Source organism: Macaca mulatta, chromosome 12 (assembly GCF_049350105.2).
Source record: "Macaca mulatta isolate MMU2019108-1 chromosome 12, T2T-MMU8v2.0, whole genome shotgun sequence".
Lineage (NCBI taxonomy): Eukaryota > Metazoa > Chordata > Mammalia > Primates > Cercopithecidae > Macaca > Macaca mulatta.
Genome location: NC_133417.1, coordinates 138,418,709 through 138,445,186, shown reverse-complemented (window position 1 = coordinate 138,445,186; position 26,478 = coordinate 138,418,709). Strand labels below are relative to the sequence as shown.

Sequence of the window (26,478 nt, the reverse complement as noted above, 5' to 3'; positions counted from 1 at the left end):
AGAACCTGCTCTGTCCAATACAGGCACAGGCCACGTGTGACTATCAAACACCTGAAATGTGGCTGGCACAAAATGAGACGGGTTGTGAGTGTAAAATACACATCAGAATTGTGGCCTTGGTAAGAAACACAGACTGTAAAATAGCAAATCACTTTTTACATTGAATATCTATTGAAATAATTGTATTTTGGATGTATGAAGTTCAAAAAAATCTATTATTGAAATTAATTCCACTTGTTTCCTTTTTAATGTGGCTACTTGAAAATTTGACCTATTGATTATAATAGATCAAATTGTGATCTATTTTGATCATAAATCTATTTATTTATGATCTATTTGGCTCCCATTTTCTTTTCTTTTTTGTTTTTTTGGAGACGGAGTCTCTGTCCCCAGGCTGGAGTGCAGCAGCACAATTTCTGCTCACTGCAACCTTCGTCTCCCGGGTTCAAGCAATTCTCCTGTCTCATCCTCCCGACAGCTGGGACTACAGGCACCCACCACCACACGCAGCTAATTTTTTGTATTTTAGTAGAGACAGGGTTCCACTGTGTTGTCCAGGTTGGTCTCAAACTCCTGAGCTCCAGCAATCTGCCTGCCTCCGCCTCCCAAAGTGCTAAGACTACAGGCGTGAGCCACCGTGCCCAGCCCCATTTTCTTTTGGTTGGACAGCTCTGGATAGGCCATAGGCTGAAGGGACCCCTGGATATCACCTGGCTGAGCATCCTCAGGACCCAGTGGGGGAGCACACAGGCTTTCTGCCCTCCAGCCCTCTCCACTGCACCTAGCTCTCCAGCCCTGCCCCTCTGCCCCCAAACTGGGAGGCCTCTTCTTTCCTTCCCAGAGGGTGACCTGGAACTGAGCAACTGGTTCCAGTCCCGACAGCCTGGTTTCAATCCCTGCCCACCACTTTCTTATCCCTGGGCCTTGGGCAAGTTATGGATCATCTCCATAGACTCTGTGTCTTCATCTGCAAATGGGAATAATAACGAGAGTCTCTGCCCGAGTATTTTGTTTGTTTGTTTTTGTTTTTTAAATTTGAGACAAAGTCTGTGTCACCCAGGCTGGAGTGCAGTGGCAAAATCGTTGCTTACTGTAGCCTTGACCTCCCAGACTTAGGTGATCCTCCCACCTCAGCCTCCTGAGTAGCTGGGCCCACAGGCATGCACTACCATGCCCAGTCTTTCTTTTTTTGGAGAGATGGTATCTTCCTATATTGCTCAGGCTGGTCTCAAACTTCTGGTCTCAGGAGATCCTCCCACCTTGGCCTCCCAAAGTGCTGGGATTACAGGCATGAGCCGTCGTGACTAGCAGGGTATTTATATTAAATGAGATGATACAAAGCATTTAGCACACAGCCTTGCTTAGGGCACACTCTTAGAGAGGCCTTGGTTGTTCTAAGGATTTTTTTTTTTTTTTGGAGATGGTATCTCATTCTGTCACCCAGGCTGGAGTGCAGTTTCACAATCTCAGCTCACTGCAACCTCCGCCTCCCGGGTTCAAGCGATTCTCCTGCCTCAGCCTCCCAGGCAGCTGGGATTACAGGTGCATGCCACCACACCCAGCTAATTTTTGTATTTTTAGTAGAGATGAGATTTCACCATGTTGGCCAGGCTGGTCTCAAACTCCTGACCTCAAGTGATCCACCTGCCTCGGCCTCCCAAGGTGCTGGGATTACAGGCGTGAGCCACTGCACCAGCCAGGACTAATGTTTTATCAGCCAACCAGCATTTGCTCTTCCTGTCCTGTGCTAATTATGGCGGGGAGCCATTTCAGGGGAGTGGAGGAGGGAGGCTGGCCCCAGGGCAGAGAGGAGGGGAAGGAGGGGAAGGTGGGGAAGGTGTGTGTGAGCTCCACAGCCCAGAAGCTGCCCTGCAATGGTCATAAAGCTGGGACTCTGGCCAGGCCTTTCTCCCCACCCCTCAGATGCCAGTCGCACTGCCCTTCTCAGGGAGGTCCCTGACCTCTGCCCTCTGCCCACGCCACACACTCCTTGGCCAGCGCGCTCCCTCCCCGGAACTGGCTTCTTTCCCTCCTATCTGCTCACGCAGTGTGTGTCAGGTCCACATGAGCAGAGCTCCTGCCTGCTCAGAAGCTGACCCAGTGCCCAGCCCCGAGGCCAGCATGACCAGGAACTGGGGCGGGAGTTTCAGGCAAGGTCTGGCTGACGGGGTGGTTTTATGTGGCCCCAGGAGGTCCCAGCATATTCTGCACAGCGGGGCAGGGGCCGGTGGGAGAGGCTGGAAGCCCAGGGAGCGATGGAATCCACACCCGGGTGGTTCCCGGGCAGCAGGAGGGCGTGGGCGCAGCCAGGACAGCCTCACCAGCCCCACCCTTCCACTGTGGCAGGAAGGAAGGGGGACGAGCGGGGGTGGACACGGGCAGTTTGCGGTTTGTCAGCAGAAAAGCTGAGAGAGCTTTGCACGTTCGATTGCAGCAATTCTTCCATTTCCTGTTATCTCTAGGACTCTGTCCTATTCCTGACTCCACTGACTCCAACCACCAAAAACCACTGGCCTCACCCCTGATGCCAGCCTGGGGGCCCTGTGTGTGTCCCACCCCACGTGCACACACGCGCACACACACATACACACACACACACACACACACACAGAGGCTCTAGCACTTATGCACATGCACTCGGACACCCACCCTCACATACCTAGACTCTCATAAACACACTCACAAACACACACGCATGGACTCACACACACATAGACACACACTCATAGATATGGGGTGGTACACTCACACATGGACTCACATACATAGACTCACATAAACACACTCACAAACACACATGCATGAACTCACACACACACTCATAGATACGGGGTGGTACACTCACCCATGGACTCACATACATAGACTCACATAAACACACACTCACAAACACATGCATGGACTCACACACACACTCACAGATATGGGTGGTACACTCACACATGGACTCACATACATAGACTATCATAAACACACACTCAAACACATGCATAGACTCACACACATAGACACACACTCATAGATATGGGGTGGTACGCTTACACATGGACTCACATAAACACGCTCACAAACACACATCCATAAACTCTCACATACCTACACAGGCTCACACACTCACATGCACGCTCTCATTCACACAAACTCACAGACACAGACCTACTCACACACACAGGCTTGCACCCCTACACTCATAAAGAGTTCTTGCCCTTGTTACTGCTCTCTGAAGCCAGAGACTCTCCACTGACACCAGCGTTTCCGGATCCAACCTGGTGTACAGGGACTGAGGGCGGGAGCCAGCCACCTCCCACCTGTGCTGGTAAGGAAGGTCTCACCGGAACACAGCCACTCCCATTCGCTTTCTGGGTTGACTATGGCTGCTTTCCCGCCAGAAAGGCAGAGAGTAGTGTTGACTGGCCTGCAGAGTCTGAAATACTTACTATCAGGCCCTTCCCTTTCCTGCAAAAGTTGGCCAATCCCTGTTTTAGGTTCTCGCTACCTAAAATGGGTCCCACGGGCTGACCAGCAGTGCTGAAGTCACCTGGGAACCTGTCAGAAACTTGGAACCCTGGGTTCCACCCAAGATCTACTGAGTCAGAACCTGCATTTTAGCTAGATCCCTAGGAGCGCTGGTGTAGACCCTGAGTGAGTTTCAGCCAGGGAGACCAACCACCCCTATTTGCTGAGGACTGAGCGGGGAGCTGAGAACGTGAGACTCTGGAACTACTGGTGGGATCAGGATGGCATGGTCACGTGAGTTGAGGCAGAGGGTATGGGAGGAACACAGGGTCCCCGCCCTGCTCGCTCACCCAGTGTGTTTGCGATGCCTGTCTTCACGTTGTTAGTACAGATGTGGCTGATCCGGTTCTCGTGCTCAGGCTTGGCCAGCACCACGATGCGGATGTTCCAGAGTGTGTGGATGGCGACCTGGTGGGAGAACAACGTTGCAATACTCGGCCCTTAAGTGTAGGGTGTGAACCAGGGCACAGTGATTCACACCCAGCCCCAGTCCCAGCCCCTGGGTGTGGGGTACCCCGTCTGTAATCCCAACCCTTCGGGGGACTCCCAGCGATGTGTGATAGGTGAGACAAAGCATCCTAAAGATGAGAACCGGGGCTGACCAAGGGTGGGAAGATAGAGGACTCAGTGGTTTTCAGCAATACCCCACGGATCCCATTTATTTCTGAATATAGACGCACCTCTCAGTGGGGGCCCCCAGACATCCTTGAAAACTGAGAGCTGATAGGCTGAGCCTGCCCTTGCCTCTGAGACAGCCCAGCTGTGCAAAGCTTCCGTCCCGGAACCCCACCCGGGGCACCACCAGCTGCTCACTGTTTTAAACGTCATGCTGGTGATTTCTTGCAGGGAGTGTTTGAGGATCTCCAGCCACTCCTTCTCACTCAGGGGGTCTTCCTGGGTGCCGATCACGTAAATGTCATGGGGGATGTAGTCGGCAGAGTCGTCCCGTGTCTTTCCCTGCCCCTTGGAGAGAAACCAGGACGTGATCTTCTTGGGAGGGGGGGCGTTACCTTCAACAGCAAAACCCAACACCAAGTGAGTCAAAGGCACATCGAGTCAAAGCATTAGGAGAATTCAAAACAGAGGGTGGGAGTGTGAGGGAGGTCACATCATCACACAAGACCATTCAGGCAGTCCAAAGAAATGCCTGCGATGGAGGCCTGGGCGCCAACCTCACCCAGGGTGTCGGTGAGGGCTAGAGCTCAGTTAAGCCTCTTTTTAAACATAATGTTAAGTTTCAAGGTATAGAAACACCAGAAGATCCCCTGATGTCAGATGCTGTCCTGCATTTTGAGGCTACGATAATTGAGTTCTGTCTCTCAAGGAACTCACATCCTATTCTCAAGACAGCCAAGGGGACTGACAAGTTTTGGATGGTGACTTCTAACCCATTATTGGGAGACAACAAAGGCTCCCTTGCAAGGCAGATCCCAGCCCAGAGTGGAGAGATGCATGGGTGTGAGCCAGAGAAACTGGAGAGCATAGAAACTCCTCTGCATTCCCATTTCAAAACTGAGTTGAAGCAGCTCAATCAAGAAATTTTGAACGGTTCTCCCTGCAGTGCCCTTGAAGGATGAGCAATGTTTGTTCCTCAAAGAGATGAGTTTCTTGCCTTACAAGTGCAGAGAAGCCACGCGTTGGAGTAAATGGACTGTGGCTCAACGTGGGTGCTCAAACTCCCGGGCTGGTGGGTCTCGGCCCTCCTGCAGCCTCAGCTTGCTCCTTCCACACTCTTGTGTGGGAAGGGCACCCCCTGCCTTTGTGTCAAGGACATCCTGGAGCTCTACTCCAGGGCTGCTGTGGCTCTGGGACACAAGTGACATGCTGCCACTTCACTTCCAAGAGGCCCCTGCCGGCCGCTGATCACCCTCTTCCTCCCAGACTCCTCTTGGGACAAAGGGTAAGGGACACGGGATGCCCAGTGAAATTCCAATTTCGGATAAACCGGTAGTTTCTAGAATAAGTTTATCTAGATGTCTTCTATCTAATTTATTTCTACCTGAACACTTACACTAAAAAATTATTTAGTATTATTTATATTTAGTAGCGTGCATATGTTTAGTATATAAATATACAGTATATATGTTTAATACAAAATATATTTAGCATATATTTAGTATATTATTAACTGTATGCTTAAACTAAATAATATTAGTATAATTTATATTTAATATAATAATTACATTTATTTAGCATATGTTTATATACTATATATTTAGCATATGTATATACACTATATATTCAGCATAATGTCTATTTAGCATATATGTTCAGTATTTGTTTGTAGCTAAACATATACTGAAAAAATTTGTTTCTATGAAATTAAAATATAACGGGGCATCCTTTGTCTACCTACCTACTTATCTCTCTTTCTGTCTCTCTCCTGAGAAATCTGGCAACCCTGCTCAACGGTGGACTTCTTTCTTTCAGGCCTGGGGCCCCTTAGTGAGCTGCCTAGGGCTGGCGGGGTACCCATGAGCCTCTTCACCTAGATATTCAGACTCTTTCCCTACAACTTTCCAGTTTGGACACATAGAGTAACCTACCCCAGCTGCTGTTGGGGTACAATAGTCCCAAAGCTCATTTTTCTTACCCATCATCTCAGGAAAAGGGTGGAATTCCTTAGGAAGGAGGCTGTGCTGGTAGGCTGGGGGTTGGGGACAGGGCCCTGGGGCAGGAAGGAAGGGGACATGGATGTTGTCACTCCACCCCACCTTGAGGATGCCTGAGTCAGGGAAGCAGAAGCAGAGGGGGCGACTTCAGGGAGGGGGCACGCGGACCCACCCATGTTCCAGGTGCCGATGAAGATGGTGATCATGTCGGGCTCCGGCTGCTCTGAGTGCTTGTTCTTCATCTGCTGCAGTAGCTGGCAGAAGCCTTCTCTCTTCTAGGGATGGAAGGGCAGACAGACTTAGAAAGGCCTCTGCCTCCCTGCACATGACACTTTGCAAAGGACTTGGTCAGCTTCAAGAAAACTGAGAAGAGCGTAAATCAGTATGAAGTTCCAGGACAGCAACCTGGAAACATGCGTCCAAGTCGTAAGCGAGTGGCTTCTGGCCCAGACATTCCCCTGCAAGGCTGTGACTTTAATAAGGTAATCAGGAGCTGCACAGAGGTCCAACCCTGTCTCGGCTCTGCAGCACATGCCTCAGTACAGAAAAAAATCAGAAACAACCTTACTGTCCAGCCTTAGGAGATTCATTAATAACGTATTAGAGGGCCAGGCACGGTGGCTCACGCCTGCAATCCCAGCACTTTGGGAGGCCGAGGCGGGTGGATCACCTGAGGTCAGGAGTTCGAGACCAGTCTGACCAACATGGTGAAACCCCCATCTCTACTAAAAATACAAAATTAGCCAAGTGTGGTGGTGCATGCCTGTAATCCCAGCTACTCGGGAGGCTGAGGCAGAAGAATTGCTTGAACTCAGGAGGTGGAGGTTGCAGTGAGCCAAGATCGCATCATTGCACCCCAGCCTGGGTGACAGAGCTAGATTCTGTCTCAAAAAAAAAAAAAAAAAAAAAAAAGTATTATTGACCATCCATAAACTAGAATATCATAGTGTTTAACAAGTGTGATCCAGAACTATCTTGCCAACAAGGACAGATGGCCACAATATATATTGTTAAGTATGAAAATCTAGTTGACAAATGGTATGAATAGCATCACTGCATTTTTAAGAAAACATTTGGGCCTGGCACAGTGGTTCATGCCTATAATCCCAGCACTTTGGGAGGCTGAGGCAGAAGGAATCGTTTGAGCCCAGGAGTTTGAGACCAGTCTGGCAACATGGGGGAACCCTGCCTCTGCAAAAAATAAAAAAATTAGCCAGGTATGGTGGTGCATGCCTGTAGTCCCTCCCAACTTAGGAGGCTGAGGTGAGAGGATTACTTGAGGCCAGGAAGTTGAGGTTGCAGTGAGCCATGATCTTGCCACTGCACTCTAACCTGGGCAACTGGACAAGACCCTGTCTCAGAAAAGAAAAGAAAGAGAAAAAGAAAGAAAGAAGGGAACGAAGAAAGAAAGAAAGAGAAGATTAAAAAACATCTGGAAGGGGCATAGTCCCAGATTAACTCGTGGTATATGGGTGTTTTTATTTTAAACATTTGCTTGTTTGTGTTTGCCATGTCTTCACCAAGGAGAATAGATTACTTATGTAATGAAAGAAAATTTAAATTAAAGAAACTAATTAAAAAGAAGAGAAGACACGAAGGCTTTCATAGCCTCCTCAATATTTTTCGCCTATTTTTCTGGGGTACCCAGTGGGGTACCAAGCAGCCTCAGTTGGCCCTCTCTTAGCATGCAATCAACAGAGCAGGCTGACTTTAACAAAGCTACACAAAATTTCAGATTGTAACATATGACATGACCAGTGTTTGACTATTTCAACCTGCAAAGACAGAAATTTTACGTGATTCAACCTCATAATTGCAAATCTCAGTAAGTCCTCCCTGAAGACACCAGCTCACAAAGATGTCACAGTGACACCTTTACTGTAACCTGCCTCGAGTTGAGAGTGGCTCACGATTCATTGCCTCCATTTATTCCTGTGCCTCAGTCCTTGTGAGGTCACAGCAATGGGGCAGAGCTGGTGTTTGGACCTATGCCCAGGTGCTCAGAAAGCATTCCAGCCTGGCAGTCTTTCTCTCCATCTCCCACCACCTGCCTGGGCCTCATTCTCTTGTTTCTCCCAGACCCTTCCCTACTACTCCTGATGGCTCTGGACGCCTTAGACCTCCCACCAGCCCATCCCCGATGCTTTGGAGGTGAAAGTAGGAGCGGGGACTGGGCATTCAGTGGGGAGCTATCACTGTGGGCCTGCACCAGAAGCCCTTGTCCCTTGGCCTTGCTGGGGGTCCCTGATGTGAGATGTCAGCCAGCACCTGATGTGATGGACAACCTTATCGCTCTGCAATCTTTCTTTTTTGAGACAGGACCTTGCTCTGTCATTCAGGCTGGAGTGCAGTGGTGTGATCACAGCTCACTGCAGCCTCGAACAAGCAATCCTCCCACTTCAGCCTCCCAAGTAGCTGAAACTACAGGCTCATGCCACCACACCCAACTATTTTTTTTTTCTTCATAGAGATGGGGTCTCACCATGTTGCACTCTAGTCTTGAACTCTTGGTCTCAGGCAACCATCCCGCCTCAGCCTCCCAAAGTGCTGGGATTACGAGCATAAGGCACCCACCGTGCCTGGCCTAATTTTTTTGTTTTGTAGACATGGGGTCTCACTATGTTGTTCAGGCTGGTGCAATCCATTTTTACTGCTTCACATGAGCTGCACGGCAGAGAACAATGAATGAGGCCACGATGATGTGTTTTGGCCCCTGGTTCGAATTTCTGAGATGAGGGGTGAGGTCACAAAGAACCTACTCTGGGGGCACAGAGGCCCAGCCTGGGTTTCCCCAGTGGCCCACAGCACCTCTTGCCCCAGGAACCCATCCTGGCAGGGGCATCTTTCTTCTGCAGAGTTGGGCAAAGTATTGAAATGAGTCTCTGGGTTGGAGCTCCAGTCGAGACTCAGATTTAAATCCAGGGGTGGCTCACATCTATAATCCCAGCACTTTGGGTGGTGGAGGCTGGAAGATTGCCTGAGCCCAGGAGTTCGAGACCAGCCTGGGAAACACAGCAAGACTCTGTCTCTACAAAATATAAAAAATTAGCTGTTGGTGTGTGTCTGTGGTCTCAGCTACTCAGGAGGCTGAGGTGGGTCAGGGGATCCCTTGAGCCCAGGAGGTGGAGGTTGCCGTTAGCTGTGATCATGCCACTGCAGTAGCCTAGATGATAAAGCAAGACTCTGTCTCAAGTCAGTCAATCAATCAATCAATCAATCCATCCATCCATCCATCCATCCATCCATCCATCCATCCATCCATCCATCCATCCAGGAGTGTCCCAAAAGTTTCCCAAGCCCAGCCCAGGGAAGCTAAAAGCCTTCCCTCCAGGTGTGGGGCTGAGTTAGATGTGGGTGATAAAGGATGTGGCCTCGAGGCTGGGAGGCAGCTGGGTGAAGTGGGAAGCCTCCCTGCTCCTGAGACAGTGACAGCTCAAATCCAGGCCGACCTGGAACATGGTCCTCAACTTCTCTAAGTTCACCTTTCCCAGGTATGAAATGGGTTGTTCTGGGAACTGAGTGAGCTAATGATGCACACTCCCTGGCACACAGCGAGCCTCAAAACGCATGTGTCCCCTCCCTACCTCACAGCCCATTTTAGAAGTTTGCTGTCACTTACTTTGGAGTCAGCAAAAACATATTCCTTCCGCAGGATCTTCTCCTTCTCTGTTTCCACCAAGATCACCAACTTATTCAGAAATTTCTGTGACTTAATGAGCTGCAGGACTTAAGAGAAAAGAAATTCATTAATTCATTCATCCACTCATTCAACCAATATGAACAGTCTCCATTATGTTCCAGGCACCTGACTATCAACTCCCATCCCTCAGCTGAGCCCAAGTTTGTGTCTGGTCTCCTAGCTCCCTCTGCTTCCAGCTGCTCTTCCCAAGAGAGGCTCATGCTTGGGGAGGGTGAGGTCTGGAACAAGCAAGAGTTGGCCTGGCCAGAGCAGAGACAGCATGATCGTCTTTTCATCTTTTTCCCTGCCTCGTTCCTTCCCCTCTCTCTTCTTCCTTCTCCTCTTCTTCTTCCTCTTCTCCCTCCCTCCTTTCTTTCTTACTCTTCCTCCTTTCCTTCTTTTGCTTTGCTTTTAATTTACATCTAAATTTGATTTTACATTTTACTGTCATCAACAATTAAAAGAGTCAAGTTGTTCTATAGGTTTTTGCAAACAATAGTCCCCCGCAACCCAACCTCCCTTCAATGTCCAGCTCCCTGTAGGCAACCAATTTCAACTCTCTTAATGGATTCTTTTGGAATTTTACTGTTTCTTGAAAAAAAAAATGCTTAAATTGCTACTTTCTAATGTTTCAGTTTTCATTATGTCCTAATACATTTTTGACTGTCCACTATGGAAGATGAAGGTTTAACTTTCTTTCACACACACAACCTGCTTCCCAGCCTTGACTCCCTGCCAATGCATAATTTCAGTCCCCACATCATCCTTCTAACAATTATATCATAATTTTGGCCAGATAAGTACTCAGTGTTTGTTATTCTGATTATAGAAATGCTATTGACAGACCAGCCCTGATTGTTTCTCTTTTTCTAGACAACTTTTTGTTATTCCTGGAGTTAGTAATTGCCATACTTTTTTTATGGTTTCTAATTCTTCCCCAGTTTGTAACTCTCTTTTCCATGTGACCAAATACTTTCATCAGTTTCTTTGTCCTGAGGGAGCCTCTCCCAGAGCCTCTGGGTCTTCTCTGGACTGGTGACCTCTAGGCCTGAGGCACAGCCTTTCCCTTGGGGCCTTCATAATCCAGGAATACATTTATTTCTCTCTCTCTCTCTTTCATATTAAATCCCATTTCTTGGACCCCATGTCTTCCTCTTCTTGATTTACACCCTCATTTTGGCAGAGCAACATCTCTAGTAGCTTTCCAAGAAAGGAAGAATGGGTGATACATTTTTAGAGGCCTTGTGTGTCTGAAAATTCGACCCTCACACTTAACTGACAGAACTCCAAATTTGAAATAATTATCCCCCAGACTCTGGAACCTTGTTTCGGGATTGCTGGAGAAACAATGCTGTTCTGATTCTCTTGTTCAGAAAAGAGTTAGGACAGCAGGTCTGAGACTGCTGTCCTTGGAAGGGCTTGCTTGAAAGGTTGGCTTTTTGCTGTCATCTGGGAACTTAAATTTCGGAAGGGCTCCCACCATTCCCAGAGCTGATGAGAGGCTTGCTGTGCCTTACATTGTTTGTACAAACAAGATGGTTTATGCTGAGCACCTGTTTTCCTTTGGGGAGTCTGGAATCTGGGTACCTGCCAGGTAGAGGGTGTCTACATGACCAGTCCCCAGTTAACAACCACATTTCACACATGTTGTCACACCTCACTGGGGGAGGAGGGAAGTGTGTCCTATGTGACTCCACAGAAGAGTTGAGCCACTCCTAATGGTGGCTCGCTGTACTTGGAAGGAAGCGTGGGCCGGGCGCGGTGGCTCATGCCTGTAATCCTAGCACTTTGGGAGGCTGAGGCGGATGGATTGCCTGAGCTCAAGAGTTCAAGACCAGCCTGGGCAACATGGTGAAACCCTGTCTCTACTAAAATACAAAACAAAAAATCAGCCAGGCATGGTGGTGGGTGCCTGTAGTCCCAGCTACTCAGGAGGCTGAGGCAGGAGAATTGCTTGAACCTGGGAGGCAGAGGTTGCAGTGAGCCAAGATCGTGCCACTGCATTCCAGCCTGGTGACAGAGTGAGACTCCATCTCAAATAAAAAAAGAAGAAGGAAGCGTGAACCTGGCACTCTGGCTCAGCACACCCACACACCTGGCCCCTGCCCAGTCTCGGCCTTGTCTGAGCCCCAGCCGCCTAGCCATCTCACCAGCCACACTGGCTCCTGTCTTGGAACTGTGCCCAATGGCCTCTTTCCCTGGTTTGGGCACAGTCAACATCTTCCTAACACTCAGACTCTTAGAAGCTTGTGCCTGGTTTCTTCCAGACTTCACCCCACGCTTGTGTCTTTTCCCGCGGCTGATTTTGCTCTGTATCCTTTCAATGTAATACGTCAGATCTGTGAAGATGATCGCCGGCTGGGTCCTGCGAATTCTCTGAGGGAATCACAGAACCTGGGGGTGGTCTTGTGGGGCCCCTGACACAGGGTGTAATCTGTCTTTTGCTCTGAACATTTTTAGGCTCTTTTCCTGGAGCCCAGCGCTGTGAGACTTTCCGGGGTTGTGTGGGCCTCCTGTGTTGTGTGAGCACTTGGCCATTTTCAACCTGGAGGCAAGTGTTACTCTGTTCTGAGACTCTTTCCTGAATTCTTTAATAAATTTTCTCACTCTGTTTTCTCTTACTGACACTTATTATTTTGAATTGGGCCTCCTGAACTGGTCTTCTTCTTCTTCTTTTTTTTTTTTTGAGATGGAGTCTTGCTCTGTTGCCCAGGCTGGAGTGCAGTCGTGGATCTTGGCTCAATGCAACCTTTGCCTCCTGGGTTCAAGCAATTCTCCTGCCTCAGCCTCCTGAGTAGCTGGGATCACAGGTGTACGCCACTACACCCGTCTAATTTTGTATTTTTAGTAGAGATGGGGTTTTACTATGTTGGCCAGGCTGGTCTTGAACTCCCAACCTCAAGTGTTCCACCTGCTTCGGCCTCCCAAAGCACTGGGATTACAGGTGTGAGTCATTGCACCCAGCCCTGAACTGGTCTTTTAAATTGTAAAAATCTTGCCTCTCCTATTTGCCATCACTTTTTCCTTTTGTTTTGCCTTTTGGGAACTTTTGTGAACTGTATCTTTCTACCCTTCCATTGGGTTCTTATCTTTTTTAATTACTGCTATAATTTTTTTTATTGCCCCAGAGTTGTCCTTCCTTTCACTTTCCCCTTCTTCCCCCTTCTCTCTTCCTCCTCCTCTTTTTTAACTTCCATTTTATTCTCTTACTATTCCTTTCTAGATATAATTCTGTTATTCCACAGGCCCATTTCTTTTTAACTATAGAATTTGATCCCTCTGAGGCTGGGTGCAGTGGCTCACGCCTGCAATCCCGGTGTGGCAGGCCAGGCCTCCCTCACGCAGGCCTCCATAACAACTGTTTCAGTACCGGCTGAGTGGTTAAGTTAAATATTAAAAGCCAGTGCCCTTATGCAAAGGCTGGAATGTACCAAAAGCCCATCAAAAGCTTTGCCTAGGCAAGGAATTCTTAACAGGACCCATTTAGGATTTAACAAGTTTATTGGAGGTCTGAAGGAACTCCACAAACCTCCGTGATGTAGCAGGAGATAAGATAAGGGTAATCACCCCAGCACCTGGACCCATTTAGGTGAAGTAAATTTATTGATGCTCCAGAGGAAGGTCTTCAGGACTCAGACCTTAGTTATAAATTAAAAGAAGTTAGTCACTTCTTTTAATTTATATAATGTATAAATTATATGTATACATGTATAAATCTTTCGATGAATACACACTTACATATAGACATACAGCTGAGAAGGTATATAAGCTCTGTAAAACTTTGTAATTTGGAGTCGGTCTGGTGATAATTTCCAGGCCTTCTCCCTGTAACCAGTTACAGAAAATAAAAACTCTCTTCCTCAGTAACAAGATGTTCATCTGCATCTTGTTATTGGGCCACAAGGAATAGCAGCCCGACCCTATTTGGTCCAGGAACACCAGCACTTCGGGAGGCCAAGGCAGGCAGATCATCTGAGCTCAGGAGTTTGACAGCAGCCTGGCCAACATGGTGAAACCTCATTTCTACTAAAAATACAAAAATTAGCCAGGTGTGGTGGTGCATGCCTATAGTCCCAGCTACCTGGGAGGCTGAGGCACGAGAATCACCTGAACCCGGGAGACGGAGGTTGCTATGAGCTGAGATCGCACCATCGCACTCCAGCCTGGGCCACAAGAGTGAAACTCAGTCTCAAAAAAAAAAAAAAAAGATTTTGATCCCTCCAAGTGTTTTGTCTTTGTGTCCCCTGTCTCCTGTCCCCAGCTTCCCTCCAGTGTCTGGTGATCCTTGGCTGTATCTGTGTCCAACAGTGAGGTGGGGTGTGTCGAGCAGGGCTTCTCCACAGGGTGGTCTGATGGGCTGAATCCTGGGGAAACTGCGTGATGGCAACACCTTTCTGTATTTGCCCCTGGGCTGATCAAGGTTCCCCGAGAAGACTTCTAACTCCTGCCTGGGGAGGGTGGGGCTGAGCCAGCCGCATCCTGGGAGCTGGGCAGGGAAGAAGGCTGTGGTCTCAGCACTCAGCAAGTGACCGTCCCTTAGTCCTCTGTTTTTGGTAGGTTCTCCTGCCTGCAGCAGGCCTGGCATCTCCCAGCCCTTCACTTTCTCCAAAGAAGAATATCCAATCTTCTGCCAAAGGAATGAGGAGGAGCCACTGGCTACACAGAGTGGAGGGGGATTCTGTTGGGCTGAACTCTCTTTAAACAGACTTCCTTCTGATCCTGCTCCGTATAACCCCACCTTCACCCCACTTCTCGGGGTCCCCGAGGCTCTTAGCTCCTGAGCCCTTTGTGGGTTTTGTGTGAGTCAGTGTCTCCGTTTTTCCTTCCACCTGCTTAGGGTTTCGTTTTTTGGTTCCTATAAGTGACTCTTGCTATCCATCTCGTTTCCGGCTTTCAGAACGTTGTTGCTTTCCCGTTCTCTCTTTCCCTATGGGTTTTGCCTTCCAGAAGGAAGATGGTGACAGAGCAAGCAAGCATTCAACCATCACTTTGAGCTGGAAGCCTCCCCAAAGGGAAATCACATCAGCCTCGTCTGCACCTCAGTAAGTATCCCACGATCCGATTCCTACCACTGCTAACCAAATGCCCTGAGACTTTTCCAGTCTGCTGTGATCAGGCCATGTCTCCTTCCCCTGAATTTCCTTGCCATCTGTTTGCAAGGACTGTGTGGTTGCCTCCAGGATGTGACATCTTGTTTGATCAGGGTTATTATTCCATCGGGGTCAGTCAGCGCCGCACCTTCCCAGTGAAATAACACTAGAAGTTCCTTTTCCCTTGTCCTGCTACATGGTATCCATCAGTGGGTGCTGGCTGGTCTACCTCTGAAACATTCCCACTCCATTCGCCTTTTCCCATCTCCAGCTGCCACCGCCTCTTGCCTGGCTGCTATCATGGCCTCCTAATTGGTGTCCCTGCCTCCACTCTTCCTCTCTTCCCATAGTTTGTTCTCAGTACAGCAGCCAGAGTTATCTTTTTGAGGTGGGATCACGCCACCCCCCAGCTGGAAACCTCCTAATGGTGGCTTGCTGCATTTGGAAGGAACGTGAGCCCAGGACTCTGGCTCAGCAAACCCACATGCCTGGCCCGTGTCCAGCCTCAGCCTCGGCTGAGTCCTGGCTGTCCAGCCGTCTCACATGCCATACTTGCTCCTGCCTTGGAACTGAGCCCAGTGGCCTCTTTGCCTGGGTTGGGCATAGCCAGCATCTTCCTGACACTCAGGTCTCGGTTTAAATGGCACAGCATGTCCTCAGAAAGGCTTTTCCCTATTATTATCATATTTTTCTATTTAAATCCCCAGCTCTAGAGTTTATCATTCCCTGACACATTCCTGGTTCGTATATTTGTGTGTTTGCTTATTTTCTCCTTTGCCCTGACTTGAATGCAACTTTCCTGAAAGCTAGGACCCCGGCTGGCTGGTTCACCTCCGCATCCCAAAGCCTGGCATGTGCATAGCAGGTACTCAGAGCATGACTATTTTATGATTTCAACATACAGCAACTGGCTGTTCCCTATGTGTAGAAGGCCATGATGCCAAAGCTATTCATGAACATGGTGATCAAAATAGGGTAAGGAAGCTCCAACTCTTGCAACCACAGATTCCCTCCAGGCGAGCGCCACTCTATCATAATAACCATGGCTGGAAACTCACCATGAGCCAGACTCTGCACTAAGGACACACCTTACCCCATTAACTCTCACAGCAACCCCTGTAGGAACCCCTGTCTTGTGGAGGCATCACTGAGGCTTTGAGGAGTTAAGTAGCTTACTTGAGATCATACTATTAGCAAGTCAAGGAACCAACACGTGCATCCAGTTTACCTAGAGCCCCCACTCCTGAACCACACTGCCTTTCAGCACCAACTATAAAGAAGCCACTTAAACATGCATCCATGAGAACTGTATGATCTCACCTGGTTTAGGACACATTCGCTCATTCATACATAGATTCATTCATCCTTGCCTTCATTCTCTCATTCATGCGTGCGTTCATTGATTATTACGTTCATTCTCATTCCTGTGTGTGTTCCTTCATTCTTGCATTCATTCACTGATTCATGCGTGCATTCTCTCAACATCCATTTACTGATTACTTACTCTGTGCTAAGCACTGTTTTGGCTCTGGGATTTAGTGGTTAACAACAACCAAAAAATCCACATCCCAGCCTTTGTGAAGCCCACATTAAAGGGAGGAGACTGAACTGGGATTCACGATGGATGACAGTTGCAAGTGCCTCAGGCAACTGGCAATCCCTGAGCACGCACTTGCTGAGCCCCAGGGCCCAAGCTGGGGCCTGCAAACTCCAGGGTGTATAAAGGAAAGAGCTTTCCCTTTTCAGGGGGAGGGCGTTTGTGAGCAGTCAATTGTGCTCTGATGTGACAGGTGTCACCACAGAGAAGAAGTCAGGCTCCACCATCCTGGATTGGCAGGAAGACTGGAGCCAGGTGGGCACAGTCCCAGAGAGTGGGCTGGCAGTCTGTGGGCATCCACACTCTTCAGGGCTCACGAACCTTCTCTGAAATAGCGCATTATTATTATTATTATTTAATTTTTAGAGATGGGGTCTTGCTATGTTGCTCAGGGTGAACTCAAACTTCTGGCTCCAAGTGATCCTCCCACCTCAGCCTCCCAAGTAGCTGAGAATACAGGTGCTTGCCACTGCACCCACGCATAGCTATTCTTAATTAGAGCTGGGTTTTCTTAGGGCCAGTGATCTCTAGTTTAGCTCTTTCACCCATCCCTGATCTGTTTCCACAAAGGAGAATACCCACCTCTCAGCAGCAACAGCTCCAATCCTTACTCGGGCATTCAAGGCTCTGTTCACACCCAGGACGGCATGCCCAGCTGCTTCTCTCTCCAGAATCACAGAGAGAGATGAGCAACATGTAATGCGTGATTTCACTAATGCCCTGTCCCTTTCCCTGCACACCCCATTCTCTCAGTCCCAGTGCCCTCCCCTGCCTCATGCTTGGCAAAATCCTATTCATCCTTCAAATCCCAGTCAGAGCCACCTCGGTGGTGTGAAGCCTCCTGCCCTTACTCCTCAAAAGAGCTAATCAGTCCTCCCTGGGGACTAACCTCCCCCTGGAGCACATTCTAATACCTGCCCATGTACCAGCATTCCCTTCTCCACAGCAAACCCTTAGAGGAAGTGTTCACAATGAAGGGCTGGCCCATGGAAGATGCTACGCAAATGTCTATTGCGTTAAACCAACAAAAGTTCACAGCACTTCTCAGAATCTGGGAGGTGTTTCTTTCAATCTTAAGTTTTTTAGTAATCAGGTGCTCTGACAATCTTCACTCTTCTTACGTTTCCATCTCCTCTTATCCAAGTTGGGGCCACCCCTCTCTCCTTAACAGATATATTAGTCTGTTCTCATGCTGCTAATAAAGACATACCCAAGACTGGGTAATTTATAAAGGAAAGAGTTTTAATGACTCACAGTTCCACATGGCTGGGAAGGCCTCACAATCATGGCAGAAGACAAAGGAGAAGCAAAGTCATGTCTTACATGGTGGCAGGCAAGAGAGCTTGTGCAGGGGAACTCCCCTTTATAAAACCATCAGATATCGTGAGACTTACTCACTACCATGAGAACAGCATGGGAAAGACTCGCCCCCGTGATTCAATTACCTCCCCACCCGGTCCTTCCCATCACACATGGGCATTATGGGAGCTACAATTCAAGATGAGATTTGGGTGGGGACACAGCCAAACCATATCAACAGATAAGAGGAAACCACCACTCTAAGCTCACCTTCCACACAGCCTTCCTGCTCAAACCATCAGCGACTCCCCATTTCTCCTGCCCAACTTGCCACTATACACAGGGGCCGCCATGATGCTATGAGCTCCCCTCTGCAGGACTATGACCACTATGATGTCACCCCCAGCAGTTCCCTGAGATCAGTCTCCTTCACCGCTACCCTGGAAGGGTAATAATAACGGTGGTGATGGTGGTGACAGTCAATCGTATTGAGCACTCCCTGGAGGCTGGGCACCAGGTGCTTGGATGTTCACCCACATAAGACTCATGAGAGCCCTGCAAGATGCTACTACTATCCCTGCTCTACAGAAGAGTAAACTGAGGACCAGAGAGAAGACACCAGACCCAAGTCACAAGTGGCTGACCTGGGACTCAAGGCTGGGCTACTAGCACCCCACTGTGCTATCAGTGGGATTCAGGATGCATTATTCCAAAATAGGGCATCCTAAGCATATTGAATATTTTAAGCTGAAGTAATTTGAGCAATGGCAGGTGCAGGAAGGACCCTCTGACATTCCTCTAAAGCAGGTTACAGACCCTCATGCGAGAGGAGCCCTCCCTATACCTGGGGGTCAGAACATCCTATCTCCAAGGACATAGAGACAGTGAGAACTCTGAATGCACAGGCCCTGCCAAGGTCCTCCCAGTTCCCCACACTTAGTGCATACTACTTTACTAAGAACAAAGATGGCCGAGCATGGTGGCTCACACCTGTAATCCCAGCACTTTAAGAAGCCGAGGCAGATGGATCACTTGAGGTCAGGAGTTTGAGACTAGGCTGGCCAACATGGTAAAACCCTGTTTTTACTAAAAATAAAAAAATTAGTTGGGCGTGGTGGTGGTCCTGTAGTCCCAGTTACTCGGGAAGCTGAGGCAGGAGAATCACTTGAACCTGGGAGGCGGAGGTTGCAGTGAGCCAAGATTGTGCCACTGCACTCCAGTCTGGGAGATAGCGTGAGGCTTTGTCTCAAAAAAAAAAAAAAAAGAAAGAAAGATGCTGATCATGCCTGAAGAAGCCAGATAAAATACCGGAGACCCAGTTAAATTTGAACTTCAGAAAAACTGTGAATCACTGTTGCATATAAGTATGTCCCAAATAGTGCATGGGACATACATATACTATATTGGTTGTTTATCTGAAATTCACATTTAACTGGGCCTCCGGTATTTTTATCTGCTACGTGTGGCAACCTTAACCATGCCCCTCTAAATGAACTTTGAGACACTAAATAAAAAATGTTGTAGCCACAGGGACTTGGGGGGCTTCATAGTGGTCTTAAAACCTGACAAGGGATGCAAACTGTTGTGTGAAGGTTGGGATTTATCTGAGGGAAGGGTCTACGCATTGATCAGTTTTCTCAGGGGAACTCATTGGCCACCCAAATGAAGAAAGATGTCCATTCGCCATCAGCCAGAACCGGAGGCTGCTCAGGAAACTCTCTCGCTTTCGTCAACCCCCGGTTCTGTCTGCTGCTGTTCTCCAGCTTCATGTGGCCCCGCACTGGGCACTGCCTACCCCCCTGCCTCCTGACACCCTGCCTGGCCTCCCGAACCTGGGCCCTGGCCTGCTAGCCCCAGTGCCCATCTCCCAGCATTTGCACATGCTGCTCTGCCAGCTGGGATGCTCTTCCCTCAGACCCCTGCCCGACTGGTTGCTTCTCAGCCTTGGGGTCTCCGCCAATGTGCCTCTTACTCAGAGGAAACTTCCCTGTCTGCCCCTTCTACACTATCCCCTATTGCCAGTTAACCTCTACCCCATTGCCCTGTTTTGTTTTCTTTGTAGCACTTTTCGTAGCCAGATCATCCACTGTATTGACAGATCATCCATCTGCACTGACAGATGTATTTGAGTCTTTATCGGCTACTCAATGCACCAGAATATAAATCCCACGTGGGCAGGGGCCTCATCTGTCCTGCTGGCACTGGATCCCCTTGTCTTGCCCCACTGCAGCTTCTCTACATGCATTTGCCGTGTGAAGAATTTCCATTTTATGGATGAGTTGATTTGATGGTTCTCAGAACCTGCTAATAACAGGTGACTCTCAAAGTGGCGACTACATGCTGGGCTCTAGTCTAAAGAGCCTTATGCATATTATTCAAGTACTTTTTAACATCCCCATTTTACAGATAAGGAAACTGAGGGCTACATTGGTCATGACATGTCCCAGGTCACACAACTGCTAAGTGGCAGAGCTGGGACGTGAATTTAGGAAGTTTCGTTCCAGAGTCCATGTACTCACAGTTTAGTTTGTCCTGTGCTACAGACACTATCCAATTGTCAACAAGACCTCATCTGTGCAAGGCTTTGTGCCTGGCACTGAGAGGTGATAGCATGGATCAGACTGAGTCCTGGTGGGGAAGAGAAGACACACACACACCCACACACACACAGAAGCGCACGCACACGTGCATGCCTGCGGAAGACAGACCTGCAGGGCAGGCCTTCTGAGAGGTGAGCTGACAGGGCAGGAATTCCACAGGCAGGTGAGAGCCAGTGGTTGATGTGCGCAAGGGGTCTTACTTTTCTTGTGGCTGTAGAACTTGTCCTCAGAACCATCCTTGGACTTCTTAATGATCAGTTTCCCAGACTCAACGTCGACTTTGAGCTGCATTTTCTGAGGAATCCCCAGAGACTCTGCCTTCACCTTAGAAGGGGAAGAGATGTGTGACTCATTGATTTTCTGCCTGGGCTTTTGCAAGGCTCCGCCGGCCCGAGCCCCTTGTCTACATGGCTGGGCAACCTCTGGTGGGCGTCCTTCGTAGGGCCATTGGGCTTCTCTTGCCCCAGCAGTGCACATGCACATTTCCACAGGCATCTCCCAGGAATCACAGAGACTCTCGGGGCACCCCCCTTGTCCACTGTATGTAGGGGAGCCGTTCTGCCAACAGGTTTGCTGGTAGAAACAGACAAATTGCTGGAAATGGTTCATTCACTGATGACTTTGACAACACTCATTAATCTGATGTGTCACCTACTTCCGGAAAGGATTTTAGTAATAGATTTAAACTCCCAGGCCTTGTTACAACCACTGATTGAACATTTACTGATAATGATAGAAAAAAAAAAACCCACAACAGTTGTGTACGCATGCTCAGAAAATGGAAATTTACCTTAATAGAGGATTATCACAGGGTCTAGAAAGGACTTTGGGGTGGGGAATGTGTGTGGGGGGGAGGGGGTGTGGGTCTCATACTGGATTCCTGAATGTGGGATCAGTGCTGGGCTGAATGTACTAGAATCTCTGGGGATTGTAAAGAAAAACACATTTTGGGTCAAGCCTGGAGGGTCTAATCCAGTCATTCTCAGGGAAATCATAGGAGTTGCACGTTTTTTGTCTTGTTTTGTTTTGTTTTGTTTTTCTAAATTCCCCACCCACTTGAGGCAGTATTTTGCAGCCCTGTCTGATATCACTCATCTCTGCCATTTGAGAAGGACAAAGTTTACATGGTGTCTGGGCCAATGAGACACTCCTCCCTTGCAGTGCCTCTCTGAAGGCGGTTTCCCAGTCACCTCTGGGTGCCCGTTCTGACGCTGAACCACCGTCACAGTGACACAGGTCCACTGACTGCCATTCTTGGCTGTTGGGCTCCTTGCTCTTCCCCAGCTCAAGCCTCAGTCCCTCTTTCCACAGGAACCAGAACATGTCTCTCTGCCCAGCTGTGGAGCCCAAGCCCAGGCTCTGCTGTCCCACGGCCACTTACCTCAAAGGTGACTGGAGGGATAAGGGAACGCCGGTGCGGGGACTCAGGACCCTCGTGCAGCAAGGCCTTGACCTGTGGGCAGCAGCGTTAGATTCAGAGGGTCAAGGGGACATCGAGCCTGTACATCTGGACATTCTCCATGCAAAGAGGGGACCAAAGAGGGGACGAAGAGAAGCCACGGGAGCCCCACACGTACCTTGTCTTCAATAGAGGACAACAGGCTTGTCAGTTGGCTGAGCTTGGACACCATGTTGATGGGATTGGCCTCACCAGGAACCTGGGAAAGGAGGGAAAGAAGATCAGGGCAGCATCACTGAACCCGAACCACTGAGAGGCAACGCACTGGGTGCTCTCCGCACCTCACCCCATTTCACTCTCCCCGCAGCCCTACAAGTTCTATTATTATCCCCTCCAGCAGATGAGGACACAGGGATCTCTACAATCTTCTCAGAATTCACATGGCCAAAAAATAGATCTTCATTTCTTCTTCCTTCTAAATCTGTCTCTCCCCCGGTGCTTCTCACCTCACCCACTCCGTTGCTTAAACAAAACTCGAGGACTGTCCTTGCATATTACCTTTCCTCCCTCCTACACCTCCTGCATGGTGTTCCCATCCTACTCCCAAAATAGACCCAGCCTGCTGCTTGAAACCCCAGTACAGTTCTCCATGTAGAGGAGAAAATGATCCTGACCCCTTCCCTACCCTCTGAGGTCCTATATGATGCAGCGCTCCGCCCCTCCACTGCCCCACCAAGATCCCAGCCACTCTCATCTTCAAGTCAGTTCTGCCTTGAGCTTCCCTTCTGAGGAATCTCCAGAGACTCAATTTCCCCTGGGAGGGGCACCTCCTCATCATTCAGGTCTCAGCCTCACAAAGAGGTCTTCCCTGACCACCCTGTCTAAAATAGCTGCCAGGTCACCTCTATCAAGTTACCTTGTTTTGTTCCATATCAGTCACCACCAGCTAAAGTTATCTCCTTCCAATATGTGTTCACTGTATGTCTTCCCTGCTGAATGGAGGCTCCATGAGAATGGAGATCAAGAGGACTGTATTCAGTACTGCAGCCTTGGGGCTCAGAACAGTGTCTGGCCAATGAAGATGCTCAGTAAAGTTGTTCAGTATATACAGGGCCCAGAGAGATGAACTAACTTGTCTGAGGTTGCACAGCTAGTAAATGGCAGAGCAAAACATGTATCCTGTCTGCCTGATGCCAAGTGCATGGTCTTATGCACTTATTCACAGAAGAAACATTTACAAAGCATCTATTCTATGTTAGACATGCTGCCAGGTGTGGAAATGTAGAGTTAATAAGATACCTTATTAAGTTATTCATACCTTATGAAGTTAATAATAAGAGGTGGAATGAGAAAGTCAGATACATGTATGACTGATGTGAACACAAAGCAGAATGGAACCAGGGTTATCACCAGCCAGGTGATGTCCCTTTACCTCACCCCTTGCTGAATATAGCAGCCAGGCTGCACTTGCTTTTGACCTCAGTTTTTCTACCCGGCTACTTTAATAAACTACTTTTACTATCACCACCTCCATTACCACTGCTGCCTCTGTCACAATGACCAATGGCACTGCCATGATCAACGGGATCCCCTTCAATAGCACCACCAGAGTCATCAGCATGGCTACCACAATCACCACCAACACCACCATCACTACCACCATCTCCACCCCATCACTCCCACCATGATCATGACCACCTCCACCATCATCATCACTACCACCATCTCCACCCCATCATTCCCACCAGGATCATGACCACCTCCACCATCACCATCAGTACCACCATCTCCACCCCATCACTTCCACCATGATCATGACCACCTCCACCATCACCATCAGTACCACCATCTCCACCCCATCACTCCCACCATGATCATGACCACCTCCACCATCACTACTATCATTTCCACCCCTACCACTCTCACCATGATCATGATGACCTCCACCATCACCATCACTACCACCATCTCCACCCCATCACTCCCACCATGATCATGACCACCTGCACCATCACCATCACTACCACCATCTCCCCCCACCACTCTTACCATAATCATGACACCTCCACCATCACCATCACTACCACCATCTTCAACCCTACCACTCTCACCATGATCATGACCACCTCTACCATCACCATCACCATCACTACCACCATCTCCACCCCATCACTCCCACCATGATCATGAACACCTCCACCATCACCATCACTACCACCATCTCCACCCCATCACTCCCACCATGATCATGACCACCTCCACCCCCACCACTCTCACCATAATCACGACGACTTCCACCATCATGATCACTACCATCATCTCCACCCCCACCACTCCCACCATAATTATGACTACCTCCACCATCATCTCCACCCTCACCACTCCCACCATCACCATCACTATCACTATCACTACCACCATCTCCACCCCACCAGTCTTATCATGATCATGACCACCTCCACCATCACCATCACCATCTCTACCCCTACCAGACCCACCGTGATCATGACCACCTCCACCATCACTATCACTACCACCATCTCCACACCTATTATTTTCACCATCATCATGGCCACCTTCACCATCACTATCACTACCACTATCTCCACCCCTACCACTCTCACCATAATCATGACCGCCTTCACCACCATTATCACTACTATCATCTCCACCACTCCCACTGCCACCATAATCATGACTACCTCCACCATCACCATCACTATCACCATCTCCACCCTTACCACTCCTACCCTGACCAAGACCACCTCCACTATCACCATCACTACCACCATCTCCTCCCCTATCACTCCCATATGATCATGACCACCTCTACCATCACCATCACTACCACCATCTTCAACTGTACCACTCTCACAATGATCATGACCACCTCTACCATCACCATCACCATCATTACCACCACCTCCACTCCTACCAGCCCTCCCACGATCTCTGTCATCACCATCTATATCACCCTTAGACACCACACCATTCCCCGTCCCAATAACCATCACTACCACCATCACAGCAGTTAATAATTGTCAGTGCTTTCTCTAACCACTTTTTGGTCTTTCCCTTGCTTCTTAATAAAACTCACAATTCTTCTATAGTTATTGTCAATGAGGGAAGTGGCTTGAAGGGGTGGCGCTAAGACTCAGGCAAGGGACAACAGAAGGGCTGCCTGTTGGTTGAGAAGAAAAGCTGGTCAGGAGATGGGATAGTGTAGGATTCCCTTGTTTTAGGGTTATTTATCTCATAAATAATTGAAATGGTAACACAGATTCAAGCCTCCTTCTTTCCACAGTAGAGGACATTTGGAATGACCTGCCTTCACCCCGGGCGGTCACCATGCAATTGTAGGTCCCCCGCCCCCCACCAGCTCTCTCTTTGGATTTGTGACTTTTGGGAGGCGAGATCTGACAAGATCTTAGCATAAATGAAGTTACTGACAAACTGGGCGTTTGTGCTTCAAACAAAAAGTATTAGAAAAATGCTGAAGCTTTCCCCATACTTCTGCCTAATGATTATTTGATGAGTTCTTATGATGTGCCAAGCACATCTTCAATATATTAAGTCATCTAATCCTCACATGTCTTGATTTTTCTAATCCTTGTTTTGCTGATGGGGGAATAGAGTCAAAGTGGTGAGTTTACAGCTAGTATAGATCTGATATTTGAATTGGGGGCTAGCCAGTGGTCCTTAGCTGGTGGTGATTTTGCCCTCCAGGGGACATTTGGCAATGTCTGAGACATTTCCAGTTGTCACAGCTGGGGGATGCTAATGGCATCTCATGGGTAAAGGCCAGGATGTGGAGGACTCCTAGAGTGCACAGGGAACAATCCAGTCCCAAATGTCACCAGTGTCGAGGTTGAGGATAGAATTCACAGCTTAGCCTGTGAATGGCTAGACTGGCCTGAGGGTTTACATCAGCTGACCCAGTTTTTTCACTTTGCTTTTCAGTTGCACTTTTCAAAACAAAGGAAGTGGGGCTCCAAGGCAGGTTAACCATCCAAGGGAGGTTACTGGCTCTCCTTTCTCACACAGGGCAGACTCAGGTCTCCCCCATCCCCCAGGCCAGCCAGCATTTTGATAACATTGCATTTCCCACTTCCCAGCAGTCCTCAAGTAACCACACAGGGGTTTGGGTGTCCCCAGCTTGTCCTGCCTACTTAAGGGAAAGGGCCTCATGTTGGTGAGAGTCTAGCAGGGTCAGATGTCTCACGCACCCAGTTTCACTCACTCCTTAACCAAACCCTGCAGAGATATTACTGTCCCCATTTCACAGATGGGGAGACTAAAGATCCACAAGGGTGAATCAGATTTTGAACTCAGGTGTTTCTGATCCATGGGCCAATGTTCTTTCCTCTCCTCAAGGCAGCCTCAACTCCCTCCTTGATTTCTGAATTCCTGAAGACACATCAAGAACAACCTTTTCTGTTTTTCTTCAAGACTCAGTCTCATAAAGGGGAGGGGAGTGTGGCAGCAAGACCCACCCTCCACCCTGTGGCTGCTCTGTCCTGCCACCAAACGCAGAGACTGGCCTCCACCCGGCAGCACCGTAACTGGGACTGCAGCTGGCCTCTCTCGCGAGGCTTTGTCTCTCTTCTAATCTACTTCAAAGACTTGACTGTGTGTTCTTCCACTCAAGTGACTTAAGCTCAAAAGTCGGGCAGAGCCCCTGTTTTG

The 26,478-nt window shown here is 48.9% G+C and overlaps 1 protein-coding gene across 2 annotated transcripts in view; it reads right to left on the bottom strand.

The window, feature by feature from the left end:
* INPP5D (inositol polyphosphate-5-phosphatase D) overlaps positions 1-26,478 on the bottom strand; it is a 152,179-nt gene that overhangs the window by 40,932 nt on the left and 84,769 nt on the right. For both annotated transcript variants that reach the window (XM_028831241.2, XM_028831242.2), the window contains 7 exons: positions 21,971-22,051; positions 21,775-21,846; positions 20,594-20,717; positions 9,748-9,854; positions 6,301-6,403; positions 4,330-4,526; positions 3,807-3,924 (listed from right to left, as the gene is read on the bottom strand). In XM_028831241.2, coding sequence (XP_028687074.2) covers positions 3,807-3,924; positions 4,330-4,526; positions 6,301-6,403; positions 9,748-9,854; positions 20,594-20,717; positions 21,775-21,846; positions 21,971-22,051 — 802 coding nt within the window. The remainder of the gene's footprint in view (positions 1-3,806; positions 3,925-4,329; positions 4,527-6,300; positions 6,404-9,747; positions 9,855-20,593; positions 20,718-21,774; positions 21,847-21,970; positions 22,052-26,478) is intronic.